Source organism: Tachypleus tridentatus, chromosome 7, assembly GCF_004210375.1.
Source record: "Tachypleus tridentatus isolate NWPU-2018 chromosome 7, ASM421037v1, whole genome shotgun sequence".
Classification (NCBI taxonomy): domain Eukaryota; kingdom Metazoa; phylum Arthropoda; class Merostomata; order Xiphosura; family Limulidae; genus Tachypleus; species Tachypleus tridentatus.
In genome coordinates, this window is record NC_134831.1 from 44,505,303 (window position 1) to 44,529,944 (window position 24,642).

The 24,642-nt window shown below is 30.1% G+C and overlaps 1 protein-coding gene across 10 annotated transcripts in view; it reads right to left on the bottom strand.

The window, feature by feature from the left end:
- Positions 1-225: 225 nt before the first annotated feature.
- The window catches only part of LOC143255559 (ribosomal protein S6 kinase-related protein-like), an 82,068-nt gene continuing 57,651 nt past the window's right edge, over positions 226-24,642 (bottom strand). For 3 of the 10 annotated variants that reach the window (XM_076511398.1, XM_076511397.1, XM_076511400.1), the window contains exon 15: positions 602-10,671. In XM_076511398.1, coding sequence (XP_076367513.1) covers positions 10,630-10,671 — 42 coding nt within the window. In that variant the 3' untranslated portion in view covers positions 602-10,629. Of the gene's footprint in view, positions 10,672-24,642 lie in introns of all 10 variants that reach the window. The other 7 variants (XR_013030717.1, XR_013030715.1, XR_013030718.1 and 4 more) reach the window with 7 other exon arrangements.

Here is a 24,642-nt window from a genome sequence, read left to right on the forward strand (position 1 = left end):
GATTTTAAAAACATTGATCTGATATTATGTCTATAAAAACAGCAAAAGGTTTATTTGGTTTTGGACAAATTTGGTACAGGACTAAGATGCTTTCTTTTACCATTTTTCCTGTATTTTTCTAGCAAAAAGGTGGGGGAGGAAGAAAAGAAATAAGCTTTTGTGAAAAGGAAAAGATAGGAAGATGTAAATTCAATTCTACATGGCAGGAAATAAACCTATAAAATGATTGGATGCTACCATACTACAGTAATATTAATTGCAAAACATAAAGAAAGCATTTGTCATGCAAATGCTAGTATGCTGCTAGTAGTAATATTCAGTGTACACTTTCATTGGACTTTCACACTTTTGCCACCTTGTCAGTAAGGTTATCTTGACAACAGATAGTAGCATCATTGGCAGTGACTGGTGAAAGAGTAAGTAATGCATCTAGAAGCTGAGTAGAAATATTTGTCAGTAGTTAAATCTGATCAGCCTGCTAATGAATTACCTTTTCTTTAGTATCTGAGTTTAAATGCCTTAAATATAATAATAGAGATTAGGATCTGAATCAAAATTAGGTTAGGCCAGGTTAATGTAAACAATTTTGTTTGGCCTTACACTAAATATTACAAGCTCTGTCATGTCTTTATCTACTTCTGAATTATTTTTGTTTCCAACCATAATTACAATTCACAATGTAGCAATATAAGCAAGTGAAATAATCTATATCTTTTAATTCAGAGTTTGTTTTTTAATGCACAAACTTGGCAAAACCTTATGTACTACTATATACTTTGCATACACTTCATACTTGTGAAACTTCACACTTACTTATTGCATATGCCTTTATTTACAGAATGCAGATGTTCCTACAGAAATTAAAAAGAAATATTGTAAGTTTGCTTATAACATTATAATTTTCAATTAATAATATACACTTCCTAGTTGTCTTCCTCACTTTCGTTTTCATGTGCTTTAATTACAGCCATAATTACTGTTTTTTTATAGATAAATATATATTGGAACAAGTTGTAAGATTAAATATGTTATTAATTTATTACTTCTTACTTGCTCATACTAATCTTACTTCTGTTGTCAACAATCTGCTTAAAGAAATACAACATTGTATGTCATCTTTCAGAGATGGTTTTTGTTTTACATATTTGGTGCATCTTTTCATGCACAACATTCTGACATCACAAAATGCTATATGTTTCTGAACACGATTTCAACCTCTTGGAACTTGGCATGATTGCTGCTCAACTAGAATTGGTGTCTCACAGATTTTTCCTTGCTTGATGAAAGAAAGTTAATTCTGTCATTTTGTAGCTTTATGTTGACCACTTTTGTGAAAAACCTCGACTTATTTACTCAAAATGCAACTTGGTATCCCACTTCATTTACATCAGGTAATACTATGCTTGAGAAAGACAAGTTTCTATATGGTAAACTTAGAATCTCACACAGAAAATTAAAAAGATTAAACTGGTATGTTAACAAAGATTCTAGGTTTTTCAAAATGATATACACATTCATTTTATAAAAACAAAAATGTATATTAAAAGTACAAACAAATATGTTGCATCCAAAACAATGTCTTCACAACAACAATAATAAAATATGACACAAACAGTAAAATGCAACATAAAAATGCATGAAAAAAAAGAGCTATATGAAAAAAATAAAAAAATAGTCAACATTTTGGCAGAGCAAGTGGTTTTCATTGGGACCAATGAAACTCATCTGGTCAAACACCTAAGTTACCTGGACTAATAAAACCTTATTGTCCTTATAAAAACAAACTACTTTATTAAAATTCTCTAAACAATTAATAATTTAATATTAATTGAAATAAACTTACTTTTAAATTGTAAAACAAGTTGATCGAATGTAACAGGATGGAAATGGTTGTAATGCCCTATGATTTATTTTGTTACAGCTTCTGCATACATTACAGTTTGTTTGATAAGATATACCTGGGATGGCCAACCTGTGGTTCCTTAAAAGCTGATATGTGGCTCCTTATAAAGGATAGTTTACTATAATTTAAAGTAAAATGTTTTAACTTAAGAAATATAAGAAAATATACCAAAACATGTATTCAAAAGGTTTAACTGATATTCCATTGTATACAAAACAAGAAAATTTTGGTGAAAACAACAATATTTTTATTATTTTATAAAATAAAAGCATTTGTATTCTTTGGAACCAATTGGGTGGTGCTACTGCGAGCCTCAGTTTCAACTGGACTTTTTCAAAATTATCCGTGACAAAAGAGATAAAAGTCTCTTCTGTAATGTACACTGCAAAATTCTGGTTCCCTCTCTGTTGTGGGTTTGCCACCCCTGAAATATACCATCAGTTGTTTTTTTTTATTCTGTTTATTTCATTGTTGAGGATAAACTATACAGTGAATTCAACTGTCTGCCATAGTGAATTGAACCTCAGAGCTTTGTAGCAACCAATCTCTTAAATTTCTTAATCCTCCTATCACAAGTAATCTTGTCATATCATTAACATTTATAAAGTCAACATAAAATATTAAACCAATCACAACGATAAAACATAATTTATTAAATCTACATTGACACTTTTTTTTTTTTACTTCTGAGACACAAGATGCAAGTTGCCCATCTGTAAATGCTAGTTTAAGTTAGTATGTTTTAGAAAGTATATTTATAATATTACTTCACTATTTTTATATTAAAAAAATCATTTTTTCCTCACATTAAATACCAGTCTAATGATGATTTTGTTTTTACAGATTTCAACATTCTGATGTTCTTGGATAGTTAGAACTTGCACATGTATTTTAGAAATGCAACTAGAATATTAACTCTTAAACAGCAAGAATACTGTAGATAGCAGCATTAATTGATGATGGCTGCCATTTTAGGGTTAAGAAAATATGAATTAAAGTTAGTCTTGTACAAAGTATTTTGTCCATTTATATTGTCAATAAATGATCTAACTTAATTGGTTGTTAACTAACTTTTAATACTGAAACTCAAAAATCTTCCTATTTTTTTCCATTTAAAAAGAAGTGTGATTAAACATTCCAGTTACTCTAGTCATTTTATATGCTAGGTATGCACAGAGATTCTGAGAACATTAATCATACTTCACAGTTATTCCATCAATAATCACAGATAATCCATTTACAGGAGAGGTGCTTAATATGCATATGAAACACAGTCTTGTATGTTAAACAAGTCTCCTACACTAACAATCACCAGGAATATAAAACAATGTTTTTTTTATGCCATGGTATTACTTAACTCTATACTAGAAAGCCATTTTAACAGAATGAAATATTTTTCAAAGTACAGTTGTTCAGTATGCATATCATAAATCCTTATCATCAGATTACTTAAAAAAACCAACAACAAAGGATGTCTTAACACATAACACTGTCAATATAAAATGTGTAGATTTCTTCCTTGGAATTACCTAAACTGCTTTCCTTTAATTTTTATATTACACAAACAACTGCAAACCTGCAGATCTTCAGTCAAGCAATAACAATTTAATATTAATCACATCTAATTAATCATTATTTGATCAGGAATTACTGTTATGATGTACGACACACATACGTAGCCTTCATTAAGTGAATCACTCACCATAAAAATACACTAAAGCTCATCTATTAAATAATGAATAGATATATTAGGTTTCACATAATACAGTGTCATAGCTCTTATAAGTAGGACTGTGTTAGAAGGTTTATTCCATAGCTGGGACTTCAAGATAGTTCTAAACATTAAAAAGTTTGTCTGGTGACATTCGAGTAGTCATATTTTCCTCTTCTCTTGTTATCAGACATAATGTTTGAATATCAAGCACACATTAAATTAAAGCATGTACACCACCACCATCAAAACATTTTATGTAACAACTTCTTCCCTGCACCGAACAGACTATTTTCAAAACTAAATTTTACTTGTTTATATGTTTTATTTTATTTATATAGATTACTTGTAAAGTAAAAGGGTTTTCAATCAAATACTAACCAGTATGATGAAATCATCAATAAGATACAAAGTAGCACTATCAGAGGTTTGAACCCCTATTTGCTAAGATATTCTGAATCTTCAAAAGTCAATATCTACCCTTCAATACAGCACCACTTATATGGATTTTCTACAAAAACCTGAGACAAAAAATTACATTCTACTGAATACAGTTTTGTTTTAGAGATAAGTGACTTATTGAACACTGTATGATAATGAGTAGAAAAATAAAACAATATATTAACAAGAAAACTATTTCAAACACACTAGCAAGTTCTAGTATAAGAAACAATGAAAAAAGATATTATAACACATCATATACATAATGAATGATTTGTTCTGACATAAACAATAAAAAAATAACACTTGGGATTAAATTATAACATTTATATCATACACACACAATGGAGTGTATTTATTTTGACAACAGAAACAATTAACTTGAGATTAAATTCCAACAACTATATAATACATATAATGACTTGGACTTATTTTGACAAACATTAAAAAACAATAACCTAAGATTAAATCCTAACATTTATATAATAAACACAATGGAATGCATAATGCAATTGTTTTAACATTAGAAACAATAAAAAGTAACTTAAAATGGAGTTAGTTTCTTTTGAAATAAAAACAATAAATATAAATCGAGATTAAATTTTAACACTATACACACAACAGGATGAATTTCTTTTAAAATACCATTAAGGTGTTCCATGAGAACAGTTGGATTATTTTGTAATGTTTATATGATACATACAATGGAATGTGTCTCTTTTATAATATACCAATACACTGTTGTATGAGAAACAATAAAAAATAACTTAAGAATATTTTCTAAAATGTATATGACATACACATTTCTTTTATAACACACTAAGAAGCTGCAACAAGACAAACAATAAAAAATGAGAATACCTTAAATATAATATTTTCTTCAGATGTCTATAGAACAAACAATGAAATGTCTTCCTTCTCAAACATTCCAAGATGTTCTTATAGTAGAAATGTTTCCAATTAAATAAAGAGAATTCTATCACATGCCATTAAAATCACATTTACACAAATATCCAGACTTCTACTAATTAGAAAGTATACCACCATCATTCTGAAATTAATGCTGTCTTTTCCAAAGAAGCATACTATTTGTTCAGTGTATGTACTAGTTTTTACAGTTTCAACAATGCATAAAATGTGTAACTTTTGCACTATGAAGTTAAAGCTCAGATTTAATACACAAAAAGCAATATGTGTACACTTGGAAAGTTTATGACTGAGACTGGTAACATCAGGAAAATAATATATATTTCCAGCTTTCTTTTTTTTAAAAACAAAATCCTATTTAATTGTTAAATGATAATATTTTCTCAAGTTTATTATACTGGACTTTGGAAAAATCCCTGGTCACACTGAAAATTTATTTAATATCAGAAAGAGGTTCTATAGACAGTCGTTTATTTCAGAATTTTCATGCAAGGATAGCTTTTGAACTAACAGACTACCAATTCTTGGGCTACTCTAATCAAATATTGGGATTTGATTGTCTTCCTTATGATACATCTAAGGTTTAGAAATGCAGAAAATTTCCTATGGTATTAGGTTTAGATTCACACCATGAGCATATCAGCAACTTGACAACACTGGACTGTGAAGAAAACTAGATACTTTTTTTTTTTTTTTTATAAAACATTCACAGCAAATCAAGAAAGACTTATAAATACAGTATTTCATTCTATGTTAAAATAATTCTGTACTCATAGAGTTTATAAACATATGTTCTGGAGGCTTAACTTATGGATAATGTAAAAAACATAAGTTGCACTTGTATGGAGAAATATCTCTAAACTGACACATTTACTCTTGCCAAAAAAGGATTTTAGGATGTTATGTTAATCTTTGTGTTTGTAAAACTGCCTTTATATATAAATATAGAGTACAATAACATAAATAAGCACTGACTACTAACTATTATGTTGTCCTAATATCATTCAACAAACTGTCTTATGCTAATGTCGATCTAATAGTCACTATATCATCCAACAGTGTCACACATATATTGCCTTACATTAATGTTGATCTAATGGCCATTACATCATTCATCAAAGTGTCACACATACACTGCCTTGTGTTAAGACTAATCTAATAGTCACTATATGATCCAACATTCACACATACACTGCCTTATATTTCTTATGTTAATACTGATGTAATAGTTACGATATGATCCAACAGTGTCACACATACACTGCCTTACATTAATGCTTCTAATAGTCACTATATCGTTCAATACATTGTGTGACCACTATGTTGATCTAATAATCTCTATACTAATGAAGAAGCTAGTGTAAGATGCACTAATACTTATTGTGAAAGAATGTTTGTGTGTGCCTGTGTAGACATATATTGTATCATATCAACTAACTTTAGTGTTAGTCTGATACAGTACTTTCTAAACTATGGAACAGAACCTTCAAAAAGAGATGGAGATTGTGGAAGGTCTAAAGTCAAAACATGGTAGCAAAAGCATAAAATATTGATAAAACTTCATATTCACAATGAACAGTAGAATGCCTAAATCTCACACAAAACAAATGTTATAACAATGGTTGTGTGTTGTAACTAATACCACAAACTAATTGTGTTACACTTTCACAAAGGACCTGTACTAATGATTAATTCTATGCTTCAGTTAACAATTATCCCATTCTTTTAATTTACATTTGTTATTGATCCTCATACACTGTACTGAATTTTAGGTATGTTCAAAACTTCTTATAAAATTGTAAAAATTTCTCGAGTAACACAGTTTTATAATCTATTTCACGTATTTTGAACTAAGGTCTCATGACACAAGTTAGGATTATACAAAGTATGGGTTCAATTTTTGAAACAAGAATAATGATAAATAAAAGCTAGTTCAATCCTCAAATTAAATCTAAAATAGTAATTGTTAACTTTAGATAATTCTGTTTATAAATTATGACTTTATTTGTATAAAATAAATTATCTGAAAAGAAATGTAATAAAGTTAATCTAATGCAGAATTATCCAAGTGTGTAAATTTATGTAAATTTATTTATTAATAAACTTGATGTAATCTCTACATTTTCTAATTATGAAGATAATGAGATGAAAAAGAGTATTACATGTTCCTAAAATACCATAGTTTGTAAACTGGATAAAATATGGCCAAGTTATTGATACAAAAACTCAAATTATGCTTTGTTGTGAGCTCTATACCCGTATAAAAACTAGAAGCTTTGTAGTATTATAAGGCATTTCTTTGTTATTTTCAATACTTCCAGGAATGAGTAATATATCACAAAAGGGTCACATATAGCATCCAGGAGAATGAAATGTTATCCAGAACTGAGTAATGCAATGTAAATACTTGACCATGAAAGAAAATGTATGCCAAGCAAAAACCAAAGATGGATTTTAATTAATACTGAGAATTACAGCTGTGAGAATGTTTATATAAACTTCATTAGAAACTGGACATGAAATCCAAATCTGCAGACTGATGTCAGCAGAAAAGAGAGAAAGCTGTGAAAAAGTTTTATATTAACTTGGATATGACTTCTAGAAAGGTGATTAGTCAGAATTTTGATGTAGAATCAATGTTCAGAAAGACAAGAATGGATACATACAAAATAGGCAACTGATTTATTTTCTTTGACTATGACCAGTCATTAAAATATTTTTGATTTTGGGTCCTAGAATCATGATGAGTTTGCAAAAATTATCCAATTAAATGGCAGATCTACTTGGACTAGAAAGTCAGTCTCTCTCTGGCACTGAAGGAATTTAAGTCTCCTGCCTTGAAAAGCCATCAGCTTGTTGCTGCTATGTTGAAAATTAAAACTATTATGCAAGAGTCTCTGCTGCAAGAAACAGAAAGTGTCTCTTGTTAAAGTATTTATTAATCATGTTTACAAAATAATAAGTGATTATTCTAGCTAGCATGATGAATTAAACTATATTCAAAACTACTGAAATGCAAGAAATAGGACTATTATAGCTAAATCAGCTATTAATTTCTCCCTTACATGAAGAGCTTAGAAATATTCATATGATGTTTTCTAATTTCTCTAATATAGTTATGTTGTTCTCATTAATGGAATGTTCAAAAGTTACAAATGTACTAAATCTTCTGCTTGGATATAGGGTGCATATGGCAATAACTAGAAACTGATATCCCTTTTGTCTTGTGTCTGTTCTACCTGAGAGAGCCAAGTCCATCTGATGGGAAAAACACAGATAATCTCAGAGAGCTGAGCATATCACTATAGTACAAATTGTTATGGATTATTCACCCCCTGTAAATATTACTTTTAATAGTTATTTATAGATGCAGTGTTGGATTCTGGTATGCCATGCTTTATGTTTTTCTGTAAATTTGTATAATACATTTCCTTTTTTATATATAGATGCAGATTTAAATTCCTCACACCAAGCACTCAGAAGCTCACCAATCTAAGTGTGATTTGGAACATCTATGAGTAAAGTTTTATTCATTTACTTTTATTTGTGTTTGATTTCTTGTTGGATGAGTGCATAGCCTCTACTACCCAATGGTTCTTAAACTGCATTAGAGAGAATATTCCTGGGAAGCATTCAGAACCTCTTAACTATCGCATATCACATTCATCAATGAGAATTTCCTTATAATAAGTGATACTGATAATGAAAGGCAATAACAAGTTCAAAAGAGTTTGATTATTGCTAACCTGATGCCCAGAATTAACAAACTTCAGTAGTACCACTCCTCTCTGAAAGTGTTGGTTATAAAAAAATCAAGAATTATTTTGATCAATTTTATTTTGTTTAAAACCTAGGTGCATCAATGTGCTTTTCTTATTTATGTGAACAAGGATTCTAAAGAATACAAATACCACATCCAATTATTACATGCAAATAACCTGCTTTTGTGCTTCATTCCAGGAATTGAATAAGCATGCTCATCTCAATGACAGTGAAGGTATTTCTTTAATCAATTTTGAATATTTTAGTACCCAATACTGTAAATAAAATATAGATGGAGGAAGAATAATCAGTAAAGAAGGTTCACGGTAAATAAAGGTGTGAAAACAAATTGATGCAATATGTTTTATCACTCATAAGGTGTCACAGACAAACTTTTTAACTGTAAGATGACCTACTATACATTATATTCCTTACCAATATGACACACACACACACACACACACACACACATATTAAGCTTTGTGAAGTACATATTGTGATTTATATGTAGGTGATACACATAAGAATTGATACAATAAATGTTAAAAAATTAAAACTGAAAATAACCTTCTAACAGTGTTGGATAGACAATCTTAACTGGAATATAGAGAAGACAAAATTTTACATGAAACAACAGTAGGGTCTTCATGTTTAATACAGGTATTTAAGACAGTAGAAGAACACAGTAATAATTAAACTTTTTGCCTGGTACAGAAAGAATTTGGATGTGAAGAAGAGAAGAGATAGCAATGCGAGATAATTTCTGGGTTAGTCAGAAAATAAAAATGAACCAAGTAGCAAGCAGAGGTATATTAAAAATAATGATATGAAAACAAAATACTTTTCACAACTAGCTCAAAACTAACATTAAAAATGAAGGAGGATAAAAACTAGAAAAACACATCTGTTTGTATTTTAGATTAATGTTATTTACATATACAAACCTTGTAAAAAACAAAACCTTATAAGAAGATACATAAACCTTGCTGCTGTTGCAACATAAAATTAAGTTCTATCAATTAAACAGCTAAATTTATATATAAACAGTGCAATAATATACTTGAGAAAATATATTATGTTAACAATTTGTAATGGAAATTATCTACAAAATTTGTATAATTCCGAACAACAAATTTCTTACTTTTGTTAAAGAATCCCTATAAAATTTTGATGCAACAGTTGAAGCCAACAAGCAATAATTACATTTAAGCCAGTTACTTCTCTGATTATTTTATGTATTACAGGCCTTTAAGCATGCAATAATATATATATATATTTATATATATAAACATTTTAACTAGAAACAAGTGCAGAAAATCATGAAATATTTAAAAAAATTAGAAATGGGGGGGTGAATAATTTAATAGTAGAAAATATTTCTAGGATTAATAATCATGGTGAACAAACTGGTGCTTTCATGAAATAACAAAAAAAAACAACATCAGAAGTAATCTTTGTAACACACAACAAACACTTATCATAGTAGCTATGTGCTAGAGTTAAAACTTAATATATACACTGAAATCACCTGGATAACTGACTGGTCAAGGTTGACCATTGTTATAATGCAAAAATGATTTTTTTAAATAAAAGAAGGTATTATTTCAATTGAAATCTTCAGAGACAATTAGTATAAAAAATGATAAAATATTTTAGAAGATAATGCATGCCTCCCAGCATAGCTGTTTAAATCTAAAACAACTGTGTATAAATTTAAAAACAAGTTTTCAAATGTATTCTTGATGTTATTGTTGAGCTTATTATCAGGAAACTGACTAGAACTTACAAAACACTTTATGATCAAAGATGTAGTTGGCAGGAAGAATTCTGTATAGTGGACGTGTTGAAAATGGAATAAATGCGTGTTTCTCAATAAAACAAAATTCTATGTCACCTCTTCACCATTCATGTGAGGAAAATCTTCAAACTGAAAAGAAAAACAGTTATAGTTGTGAAAAAGAAAATTGTTAAAAATATAGTGGTTCTATGTACAGTTTGAAATTAGTTAGTGCTGCACCATAAAATAAACATTTTCTTCTGTATACTGTTGAGTATTATACATGCTGAACGTAAATTATTTCCATTCAAGGAATGTCTAGTTAAAAAGAAAGTAAACATATTAGTCAAGAGGGAGAAAGAACATGAATGAGTTCCATATGCACATTGCAAATATTTTCTTGGATTACGTAGTTAGAAGTGCAAATCTAAAACTTAGTCTATTAGTATTACATTTTGTAGCAGGGTATTTTTATTGTTACTATCATTAATAATATTCAGTAGTTACTTCAGCAGTTTGTAAACAACTGCTCAGGGAAGTATCACTATATTTACAATTCAGCTTCTTAGTTGTTTAATCACTGATAATTATGTTAAAGTGAGAGGTTTCAGCACATGAAAAATGCTGCACAACTGCCATGGGTGACTTAAGTTCTAAATACATTACAATATACATTAATATTTGATACATAATACTAAGTACACTTTTCACTGAAGTATTGTTATGTTTAGCAATCATATGATCACTCTCACAAGTGGAATATTTTGAAGGGAAAAATGTTCATGTCTGAGTATAACATCTCTCATTTTTCCACACACAACTCAGTTCTCCAATTAAAAAATAAGCAACTGTAATACAAGTAATGACCATTATGAAAATCAAAATCAACCAGAGCTGTATTTTATTAGATGTCATTTGTTTCAGCTGTCAGTAATCAGGGAGCTTACCATATTATAGCCTTGAATACTAGGTTTTTATGGTTGTATGTACGTTAAATATATACATAAAATTTTTACCATCTACAATCAAGGCTAGCACATAGAATATAAAGCAATGTTGATATGATTCATGCAATAAAACATTTCTTTCAACTTTAAAAAGAAAACAGTATGCTCAAATAGCAGACAATATGAAATTTGAATTTCTTTGATAAATTTAAAACTTCATTCAAAATTCAATAGTTTCGTAGGCAATTTATTTCTCATAACTATCAATGGCAATGGATTAGGCAATAATATGAGAAAAAAAAGATTGATAACAATTAATTATTTGATTATTCAGAATCAATTAATTAATATCCTACCCATTTAAAGAAAGGAATAAAACAGTCTAATATAGTTTTTACTGAAGAAGACAGATTGATGGTATCCCTCCCTAGACATGCCCATATCTTCATATAATTTTACTCAGAAAGAGACTATGAAGTTATATCAACTTCTGACCAAAAATTTGGCAAATTAATCTTAAGTTTTTCAATAGGGTGGAAAAATACATAGGGTGTCTCGTTCTAAGCCAAGAAAAAAAATGGTCAGAGAAAAAATGCAATACAAATATTACAAAAAAATGCTTCAGAAGCATAAACAGGAATTTAAACAATGATGTCCAAAATCTAGAAACAACAGGAAAATATAAAACAAGTTTTCAGGGAAACATTCAAAAGATTAAAGGTTCAAATAGAACCAGAGTAAGAGTCTGAAGAACAGTTGAAATTTTCTGGTTCAAGAACCTATAAGTGTAAGAAGTGAAAGAGTAAACACATATTAAAAGGTAAGACAATTAAAAGAATTGAAGCAAGTGGTGAAAGAAGATGAAGTAAGAACATGGTGTCACAGTAAAAATGAAGAAGAAAAAATTATACATTTTGATAAAAAATCCTGAAAAGAAAAACGATGACAAGAATGGGCTTAATATAAGCACTGAACTACTTAAATAGATACTTGACTAGTGCTGCATTCTTAAGGGAACTGATTTCCTTCTAGGTCTACTTAATAACAGCAGGATCAAACAGGATATTTAAGCTATCCAAATTGTAGAGATTCAACTGAGTTTTGAGCTGCATGAGAAATAAATGGACTGGAGATTCTTGAAAAAAAAATTAAAATAATCTTTATTTGTGATTTAACACAAAACATATTTATGTAGACAAAAGGAAAACAGTTTCTACTAGAACTAGTCATATTGAAAAACCTTGTAAAACTAAATACAGGTTGTGATCTAACAATAATAGTAGCCTTTTTCTTACAACAGTATCACCACATGAATGGTCACACTCTCATTGAATTCATCAAATGTAACTTACAGACATCACCCATGCAATCAACAAAGGATGTTGTGGTTCTTATCCTTTTAACTTGGATGTACCACAACATCAACTTGAGCAGAGTAGATATTATCTGCTATAGAGACCAGTCACGAAAGCAATTAGAACAAGGCAAATTCAAAAATTGTATGGACCACTGGTTTATGCCATAACAGCACAGAACCAAACTAAAGAAAATTTAAAGAGAAAACATGATTACAGTGTTATGAAAAAGTTCCACACTGTGAGGAAGAAGTGAAGAGAAGAAATGTTAAACAGAATCTACAAACAACATACAGAATCCAGGATGTGAAAAAAAAAAGATGTACTAAACAAAGTTGGATCACGAGAACACCATTATCTAACACAAAACTAAAACTACTAAACAAAGTTGGATCACAAGAACACCATTATCTAACACAAAACTAAAACTACTAAACAAAGTTGGATCACTAGAACACTATTCTCTAACACAAAACTAAAACTACTAAACAAAGTTAGATCACTAGAACACCATTCTTTAACACAAAACTAAATCTACTTAGAAAATAAAGTCAGGTTTTATCATTTTTATATATATCAAACCTTCTCTTAAACTCAATTGAAATTTACTGCCTCCACAACATCCAAAAGCAACCCATTCCATAGGCCAACCACCCTATTTGAAAGATAAAATTGTCTTGGTTGAAGGTGGCTTTTACCTTGTGCACAACTATATTCATGTCTCCTAGTTCTATAATTCTCACTGTCTAAGTCTATACTTTTGTACAATCTAAAAACCAAACTACTGATATTGACAAGCTAGAATATAAAACAAGAACCTCATATCTTTTTATTTTGCTGAGATATGTCTTTATACTGAATCAAACACTGTGGCCCCATTAACTTCTTTCCATTTTTGAAAATGGTCCCTTATGCATATTTACTTCAATATATGACATGTGAATAACTAATCAACAGCTTAAGTGTCCCCATAGTGGTTTTCTCACCCATTTTAATCTATGAAAAGCCTACCATTATTTCGAGGAGGTAGGTGGTGTCTTTTGTCTGCTCAAAGTTTCATTTTTTTTTTTTTTAAATCTAAATGCATCTTATTTACTAAGCTTAATAAATTGCAGTGGAATTTTATGGTATCAGTATAGTTATTTATGATTTTCTGGTTATTCAACTGTATATATAAAACATTAAAAATTTCTATTTGATATCCTACATATGTGACATTTTAGTAACCTACATTCAGCAGCAACTGAGTACAAAGGTCATAACAAGAAGAGATAACTGTTTGTTTTGCTTCATGATTTATTATTCTGTATTTTAAGAAATACAGTTTAATAATTTATTTTTAAATAGTAATAATCAATATACATATATATAATGTATAATAATTGAAATGTGACTGTATATTACAAAATATTATTCCATTAAAACACAACCAAGACAGGAAAAATGAAGGTCAGTTTTTATTACTGGATATGTAACCTGAGTGCACGTGCACTGTGTCAATGCAAGTTATGTAATGTGAAGTAGGCATGACCGGAAGAGCAATATAATAATAAATAATACTTATATATGTTAATTTACTGCATTATGAGACTTAAGCTACTTAGACTGAATATTTGTATTTTTGTGTTATAGCATGTAGTCATTCTTGCATGAACCACACCATACCAATGGGGAGCAATGAAGTAAGAAAGAGCAGCTTCACTGAGAGTGAGTAAAATACTAAAGTTAATGTAAATAGAACCTTTAACTTACTGAAACAATCAAAGAAAAATTCTCAAAGCTTTACAAAAATAAATCAGTGCACACATTAATATAAAATGATTACTTCTTTACACTGGCATTTTAAGGTTTCAATACTTATAAATAGTCACCTAATATTCACATTACTGTGCTCAACAACATAAACTTCTATATAATGTAATTAAAAGTTGTGTCACTAAGTTGTCCGATTTAGTAGCCCAGTCCAATTTTTGGTGGCTTATGGTGACTGGATTACCATTTACAGGCTACACACAATATTATGTTAACTAGGCAGCTTGTTCTGTATTTTTCTTTTAGATTAACAGTAGTAAGGATGGACAAAATCATTGCCAACCAAAACAAACAGAATTCTCCAATAACTAGCCAGTAAAGGGGGAGTGGTTGAGACATAAGTGGAAGTAATGAAGGACATGGTGAAAAACTAATAGATAGTTAGAAATGACATCTGTACCAAGCTATCAGAAAACCCAAGCCTGAGAAAACAACTGGTGAGTTCTCTACAATGAATTACTGTTTCTATTTTTCATTGTACTTGTTATCATGCACAGAAATAGTTTAGACATATCAAGTGCATGCCAATTTGTAGATGTAATCAAGCATCTATCTGACCAACTAGTGTAACATAATATATCAGGTTGGTATCCTGAGTGCCTTGAAAGTGAACTTTGAAGATTCTCTACAAAGAATGTTTATCAAATTGGGTATATTCTATCTGTAGCCTAGCTTCAACATGAAAGGCAGGAAGGACAAGCCAACATTCCAAGACCTGCCACTGTACAGAACAATTCTCAGTATGCATATCTGGATATTTTCAGTTTTAATTGATTATTATTTTGGTACAGTAAACATGGTAAAAACTACCCATGTAGTTATTAAAAAAACAAATTACAATTTTCTGTAGCTCTGTGAAAATAAACCCAGTCAGTAGACTGTAATGAAAACAACAGTATTCAGAAAGGGTCATTTAGGTAACAATGAACAAGATTATTTATAAGATATCAGTTATATACAAAGTTTGTATTAGGTGATGTATTTTAACACCTTAAACTTGACCTCATTATCACTATTGTAAGTCCCATTATTTTCTTAAGTTTATGAATTTTCCAGTATTATAGAGGTAAAATACTAGCTTTGTTCTATTCGAAAACATTATTGCAAATTGAAATAATGAATTTTTTAATGATTCAGTAGAGTTGCGTATATCCACTACAAATGCCAGGATGTTGAGGTTGAACTACAGATGACAGAAACTCTAAACATGCAGTGAGCATGTGTGGTGGATATGTGGTTCCTGGTAGATGTATTGACAGATAAAGAGATGCAACCATACTGATTAGAACTGTTAGCTAAAAGACATATTAAAATATAGTAATTAAGATATAGAGAATATAATATAACCAAATATGAAATGCATTCAAGACAAAAGTAAAATAAAGAATAAAACATCATCATATACCAACTACGTCTGAGCTGCATATTGCAAGAAACAAAATATTTCTGGCATAAACTTGGGCATAATTTTATTTGTATAGCAAGTGTTTGTTTATAGTGATTGATTTAATCAACAATGATTTAACATTTAATAATATTAATGTCCTCGGCATAAAGATGAAAATACAAATCTTATAGACCTTTTAATTTATGATTTTATTGATAGCTGTACTAGTCTCTCAAAATGAATTGGTCTTTTATATTTCCATGCATGAGCTAATGTGAAATCTTGTAGAATACCAACAGCAACTTCCAAAGCAATACAGTCCAATTCAGACAAACAGAGGTTATATTAAAAATACAGAGATAAAAAATACATATTTGTTTTGCAATGTGTAATGTATCAAAAAGAGATATAAATTTGTTTTTGTAATTTGTAATGTTATATCAAAACACATGTTTTTGATACTTTTAATTTTGTGTCAGAAAATGTATACCTTCTCTTGTAATGTTGTATCAAAAAATAAATATTTTCATGACTTATAACGAATCAACAAATGTATTATTTGTTTTTTGTAATTTGTGAAGTATCAAAAAATTATATTTTCAATACTTGTAGTGTAGTATCAAAAAATGTATAATTTGTAATGTTGTGTCAAAAATTTTAAATGTTGTATTAGTAATATCGAATAAATGATATTACTTCTCACTTATTTTATATTTAGCAACAGAAGGTAGTGAAAAGGCAGTTACAATGTAGTTGAATGTACCATATTGGTATTTAAACATACTAAATTGGTTGTATATTGGTAGTTCCATTACATAATATTACTATGTATTAACATCATCTCTGGTAGTTCACGCTTTTATTTAAAAGTTATGTAAATTTACTACCACTATGTTATCAATACATATTTCTTATATACATGTCTTTGCTGGGTTAGCACTAAGAAAGGAAAACACTGTTATACTTTTATTATAACATTTTTACCACTCATACAATACATGGTTATTAAAGTTATTTGTTTCTAAACTTGGCTGAAGTGCAACAGGGTGGAAGCTATAAGGTCCAACTGTGTAAATATGATTGGTGAAAATATAGATTATTCTTAACCATCTTACTACTAGGAGGTCAAACTACCTTGTTATCAACGTACTTGAATAATCTTGGCATCAAAATGTAGTTAATTAACCAATCTTTAATATTATACAAGTTTTAATTTTAAAATAAAATACTTAAATAAATCCTCAATCTTTCCTTGTATGAGAATCATAACATTTGTTGTCTAAGTACTTTCCATTTTCTAATTTATTCATCACCCCTCTCTGAAGTGTAAAGTTGAACATACACTACTCATTATAATATAGATATTACTAAGGCAAAGTACTTTTTTTTATATCCTTCAATCATTTTGTTTATGTAGTGACAAAGTTGAAAATCAGACACACTTCTGCATCTATCTGCTACATTATCTTTCAAAAATTGCCAACAATTCTTTATGAGATTGCATGTTATATTATTTATTACCAATGTGAAGACAAATTTTTAGTCTATTAAATGAAACATAATTCTTGTTTTCATTCAGTACAGAATAGTGTTTACTTCATCTCCACTTCAAATGTTTATTTTGTGTTCAGATCGATTAGTTAAGGGAATTATTTTATGTACTTCTTGCCTTATTTACAAAGCTAGCTAAATCATAGTAATTACTGGACAATGCTTCGTGTATGTTATCATTATTTGTTTTTAAGTGTACTATTCAGAGTACTAGTAGCATCATTATAAAAAAGTAGGCTTAAATCTTACCAGCAACTGATAGCAAAAACAAAAACAAGAGGTCAAATATAATTACTATATTTCTTTTTTTCCATACACATTGATATATAAAGATTAGAAACTTATCAGATAAGATTAATTTAGGTAAGAGAAATGATGATAAATAATAATAATAATGAGAAAAATTTTCCACAATATATGCTCATGAGTAGCTTGCATGTTACATTATTCCATATGGTAACATGTTATGTGTTCACTAAGTGATCTGCAACATGTATGGTGGATTACTAGTTACACACGATTCATATGACAATATTTAGGATAAATAAGCATAGTTTTCTATTATGATCTGCAGTCATTCTAGGGGAATAAAAAAGAGTATTTAATTTTCTATTTTTTTTAATTGTTATTAGAAGTTTCATCAAACTTAATGAAACCACATAGTTAGGGTACAGAAAATAAAAGATAAAATATAAAGCTTTATAGAAAAAAAATGTTTAATATTCATCTTAGGAATCTACTGAAATATTAAAATGTTCAGATGCCAAAAGTCATTTTAATTCTCTTGCTGTAGTCTCAGTCAATTTGACCTAAAACAACTTCAAATTGAGCTTTACAGTTTCCATACAATAACTTCTAATATGTTTTGTATATCTTCATGAAATTTTGCAAGCATTCAGTAATCATTAATTCTTTCACAGACAAAAAAATCAGAATTTTTAATGAAGCATTTTCACTAAAGATTTCTTCAAGAACATATGGAGTCAAAATGTTGATTACTCTGAGTGCAAAGTGATTTTCAAGGTACGATTAAAAATGGTTTTCTTCTGAAAAATAACTCAGTTCAATCATATAGTTTCTAAAATCAACTAAACAGTTTTTTTGGTTTTTCAATAACACTTACATTTTATATGTTACCATCTTTACCCTAGGTCTATGCAAGGTTGGCAAGTTTGACCAGCCTCATAAACACACATACACATACACACAAATACACAAAATCTAAATTGCCCTTTTTTCTTTCTAGAATGACTTCATACTGTAAATGAAACTACATTTGTTTATCCTCAACAGCTTTAAACTCATAACCATTTATATCTGTTTCTACTTAAATATTAATACTCTTCAAACCCTGTCTATCTGATATCCACAACCTCACAAGTTGAAAACCCCTTGGTGGACGTGTAGCTTACATTACCCTATTGAATTACATGATACGAGTTACTCAAAAGTTGCTCACGAGCACTCACTAATGGTACTATTGCACTATTTTTTTTATCTAATTTAATAATACACCAAAGAGCAGAAAATAATAACTTGCAAAAAGAAGACACTGTTCAATAACTATCACAATTTATCTGGTTTTCTTGTTATGCAAAAAAGAGCTGTTAAAATGTCAGCTAGCTCTTACTCTGATTTATATTGGAACAGTTTAAAATAGAAGGTAAGTAGGCAGTTCTCTGTGAAAAAACAAAAAAATTAACATAATATATAATTTAACAGATTAAAACCTTAAATTGAGAGGATGTGTTTTTAAAAATAGGGTCTGATTTTCTTCTTTATAGCTTTGTAACCAAATAATATTAAATGCTATAAAAATTAAATTTTGCTTGGGCAATGACAAAATTATAAAGAGTAACTTACATAATTTTTTTAATTCTTGGAGGAGTGGTGAATAAATTAAAGAAGAGGGGTTTCCAGAAAGCAAATGTCACAATTATCATACTAGGGGAAATTCAGGATCTTTTAATATTTCCTTAAAACTTGTATAATATTAAAATATGCATTATTACCTACATTTAGATGAGACGTTTATTTATATATACCATGATAATAAAGTACTTTAATTAAATTTGAACGTAACTCATTAAAACCTTGTGACATGTATGGAAAAGAATGTCCATAGCAAAAGGGTTAATCTTAACATGAAAATCACTTTGAACTTGAAGTAGTCAACACTCTGACTCCACATATTCACAGAAATATATGCAGTAAAGATACTCAAAAAACAAGATTTCTTATATACAAGAATTGTAATGTATTCTTGAGATGATTGGAATGGGTATTAAAATATCCATACCAACTGTCTCAAGAATACATTTTTACTTCAAGTGGGTTTCTCATCATCATGGAATACTTGTAATGATAGCTTGTCAAATTTTGTGAAGATAAATGTACTATATTAAAACCTCTGATGGTTACCTCATGGTTACACGGTCAGTGGAATCCATCACCCTCATATGGATAGAGTTAAAAGGTTTGTTTGTTTTAGAACAAAGCAATGCTGGGCTACTACTGTGCCCACTGTGGGAAATAAATCATTGAATTTCAGCATTGTAAGTCCCTAGACTTTACCACTGTTCCATCATGAATTGAGCTAAAAATATCTTCCAATACCAGAAATTCAAAAAGAAGAAAACCAAATAGAGGTTTTAAACTTCCCATGAAATAAACCAAAAATTTATTAAATTAGGGTCAAAATAATGAGAACAAAGAAATTATTTCTGCAAAATGAGACCAGACATCCACTTTGAAATCAGAGGTATCCAAAAATCAGAAGGTAAAGAATGTTGCAAAAAATATTCTTTTTACAACAAAAAATAAGTTTAATATCTCTTTATAGAATCAAGAGGCTAAATGATAAACAGATGAATAATCTCAAGAAGAAATTTATCAGGATAAGAGATTTCTGAATACATCCTACCAAAACTTGAACATAAGGAAAAAAAAAAAAAATGAAATAAACAGGAGAAACCATATGTAAGTAAGATACAAAATATCACAGCAGGAAAAGCAAAGATTCAAATCTTAAACTTGACCAAAAAACTAGAAGTACAGAATCAAATGCTTTTAGAAATGTGATCATCTATAGTTAAAAAGGAGAGATTTTTATCACTCATATATGTTCAGATCAAAAGTGTCTGTCTTATAAGATCAGTATGTTTGTTTTTTAAGGACTGCAAATAGAAGATTTAGTCAATAAGGTCATAAGTGTGGAGAAATATGTTGAACTATAATACTATAACTAGCTGCTGCCTCATTATTGTATATGTTGTTTTGTATTTAATTAAATCTCATTATTCTGTTTCCAGTTACCAAACTATCATAATGTACAATTTGTTCTGCAACTACTTGTTTCATCTACAATGTGAGTGCCTCTAAAACTTGCATAAAAGTTTCTACAATATAAGCCTTTTCCAACAATGAAAATGTTATTCTGATAGATAATTACCTTCTCTCACAAATTAGCTTTTCTCAATTTTATGCTGCCCTCTACATATGCAACTTTTTCATTTTCCACTAGCCTCAAGACTCACTTAAGCTCATGTTTCCATTAGCCATCACTGTGCTATAGCATGCAAAGGAGCATGTGATATCCTTATACCAATAGAAGTGTGATACACTTTCATATTGCTGTGGACTCTCTCTAAACTGTTTGTTCAATTAATACTTTGAAATTAGACAAGAAAGGATGCACAAGAAATGGAGAAGACAGGTGGTAAAGTTTGAGTGGAGGTAAGTATCTATCAGAAAATGTCAACTTCCAGTACAGTACTTTGCTTCTTTTCACATATAAGCTAGAATCTATAATATACTAAAATGGTAGAGGGATCAGTGAAAAAGTTACCTGAATGAGTCCCCTTTTGAAAGAACCCATGGAACATGACACCTTATACCAAAAACAGGACAGGGACACACCTGTGAGAGATTGCATCCTTTCTGTACAAGGGTATACTCTTCACCTATAGTGAAGATATGTATCACTAAGTCAGGTGGAAAATAAGCACAGTCCAGAATCACATTATGGAATGTGAATGTGTCATATGGAGCATCAACTCCAGCCCAAAACCAGGAGGTATTGGGTATGTTTCATATGGTCTGTGGCAGGAGGATAATCACAACCATCTTCATCTCCATACCAGGAAACACAAGGGAAAAGGAACTTCTATTCCACTGTCCTAGGTAGTGTTCATGTGTGCTAACCTTGCACATATCCCATACCAGGTCACCTGGAAACCTGATATCCAGAAATAGGTAAAATGGGAGAAATAATACATGGTGGGTTAACCACAGTTCAAAACCAAACAATGTTAGGTATTTTTAGTGTAGTCTACAGTAGGAGGAAGGTTCCTACCAACTATGTGAGTGAGAACTTGTTGGCTGGTTCTATACCTATCTAATACCAGGCACCCTGGAAACTAACGTTCAGGGAGCAGTAAAATGAAGGAAAGCCAGCCAGAGAAGTGAACTTGGCAGGTCATCTCTAGTCCCAAAACCAAGCAGTATCAATAATTTGTTATTTGTTTCACAGTAGAAGGAGGTTTCACATCATCTTCACCAACTGAACATCAATGCCCTACTATCAAGTGAGTGGAACTGTCCCACTCAGAAGGAAGTCCTCATGGTTCACCACCCCAGCAGCTAAAAACTGAAGAGTGGCAAGGAATTATGTACTCTAGTTGAAAAAGTGGGGTAGAAACACATTGGAGAGCTCAAAGAAATGCAAAATCTTAAGATGCTGCAATGGATAAGCACAAAATCTCATTTTGTAAGCAAGTCAATCCTAGTTTATTCAACTAGGATCAGAAAGATGGGCAGCTATCTCAACAGTGCTTTACTCATGATGGTCTATGAGTAGGTACAGTCTGGATTATACCATGAGAAAACTTACAAAGGTCTTGTAGAACACCCCATCTCATCAGTGAGCATTACAGACACTAATGGCTGTATGATGTAGACTTAGCACATTGGCTCTCAAGCCTATTTTGCTGACACTTCTCAGGGTCCCACTAATCATTCTACAATTATCTTTTTAAGAAGAGTGTAAAATCTTTATATCATGTTAGGTATGAGTCAAAGATGTGGTAAAGGTCATTTTTGATCCACGAACTACAGGTAGGTTGTTTGGGACCTAAGAAAGCAATTAGTCTTACTGACCCACATGCCCAACCTACAGGCCATGCTAGAATATCAAAAGCATAAAATTTTTAGCATATGAATCTATATATAATGATTATTTTTTCTCTTTCTCAGTTATTTTTAATGTTTTTTTCTGTAAGATATGTTGAAATATGAGTTCCAACCAATCTGATGTGCCTGCAGATTTTTTTTATGCTTCTAAAAAAACAAAATCAAGATAAGATTCTTTGGAAACTGAGGAAAATTCAGATACTGAAAATAAAGATTATGAAGATCCAGATTATAAATCTTCTAGTAGCAAAACCTCTTACTCAGAAGATGAAAAGCCCTCACATTTGAAGATTTTGAAAATACAAAGTCTGAAACTGAAACTAATGGTAATGCTCAGCAGCACATTCCAGCTTATGGATGGTGGCCAGTGAACAGTTCCATCCAAAAACTTTTTCATTTATTGCTCCATGTTCCAGATCATCTACAAATGCTATAGTAACTCCTTTCAACTCATTTGAGCTTATGGTCAATGAAGAGATTTATGATTTTATAGTTCAACAAACAAATCTCAATTATCAACAAACTGCTAACACAAAGGTAAGCATGTGAAAAGACACTGACTGTGATGAAATAAAGAAGTTTCTTGGAATTATTATGTACATGGGGTTTATGAGATATCCAAAGATCACCCACTACTGGCAGAAAGATCTCTTCTATAGGAATTCTTACTACAAATAAATTTTAAAAATTAAGTTTTCAAGCACTCCTATGTTTTGTTCATTCTGCAGATAATCAAACAATTGGGAAAGATTGCTTAGTTAAAATTAGGTTACTTGAGATTCTTGAAAAAAGTTTTACAAAAGCTAATATTCCAGGTGAATGCACTGCAAAATTTACATAACATCTTGCTTAAAAAATCCTTTTCAATGCTTTTTTTACATTCCCTATGTCAAATTAACAATCTTGTTGCAAAATTCATTTTTTTACTGTTGTATTCATTTATGTCTGAATAAAGTTATTTGCTTAGTCTATTTTTATATACTAGATATAACTATCAGATTAATAAAAACATAAAAAACCTTAAGAAAAGAAAGAAAAGAAATGTTGTCCTGATGTCCCACTCTCATCTATGTATGTAACTGTTGTGTCCCAGCCAATAAATGGCCTTTTTAAAAGAAAACAGAGCAAGACTCACTGGTGGGTCATGTGGGGACCAATGTGATAAATAGAAGTATACCCTGGCAGACACTATATGCTGCTCAGCAGAATACTAAGACATAGAAAAAAGGACCCCTGTAAAGGTAAGAAAGAAAGAAAGAAAAAAGAAATTACCCAGTCCGAGACCAAAGGTACGAAGAATGGCAATGAAAGGAAGTAAATATTTCATGAAGAAGTGATGGCCAGGGGGTGAAGGTAATGTGCAAGAAAAGTATGCAGGGTACTACTCCACAAATCCAGTATGCATAATTTCCTGCAATGAATGATAGATGTGAGCAGCCAGGAAGGAATAAAGATACCAAATTTAGCGAGAGGAAAAATGAAAAAATCAAGGAGAATCCACATCCAAAGAAGTACAGACTAGACAGATAAGCTACCAGAGCCAACTAGTTAAAGCAATGGGAAAAAATCTCAGGCAGAACAAAAGTTCTAAGGAATAAAAAAATAGGAACTGGAACTTCAAAAACGTGCAATTTGGGCTAAGTAAAAGCAGCTTGTACAGATGTGATAGAAAAGATGATCAGGATCCAAATGCAAATAAAAGTGAAAAATTGAGTGAATGCACTGTCCCCTTTATGAGTCACAAGCGTTTTTGGGAAAATAGCATGATCAGAATAAAGAAGAATATAAGAATAATAGAAAAGTATCAAGGTACAATAAACAAGAGGTCAAAGGTTCAAAATGAGGAAGGGTAATGGCACATAGAACATTTCAGGAAGGG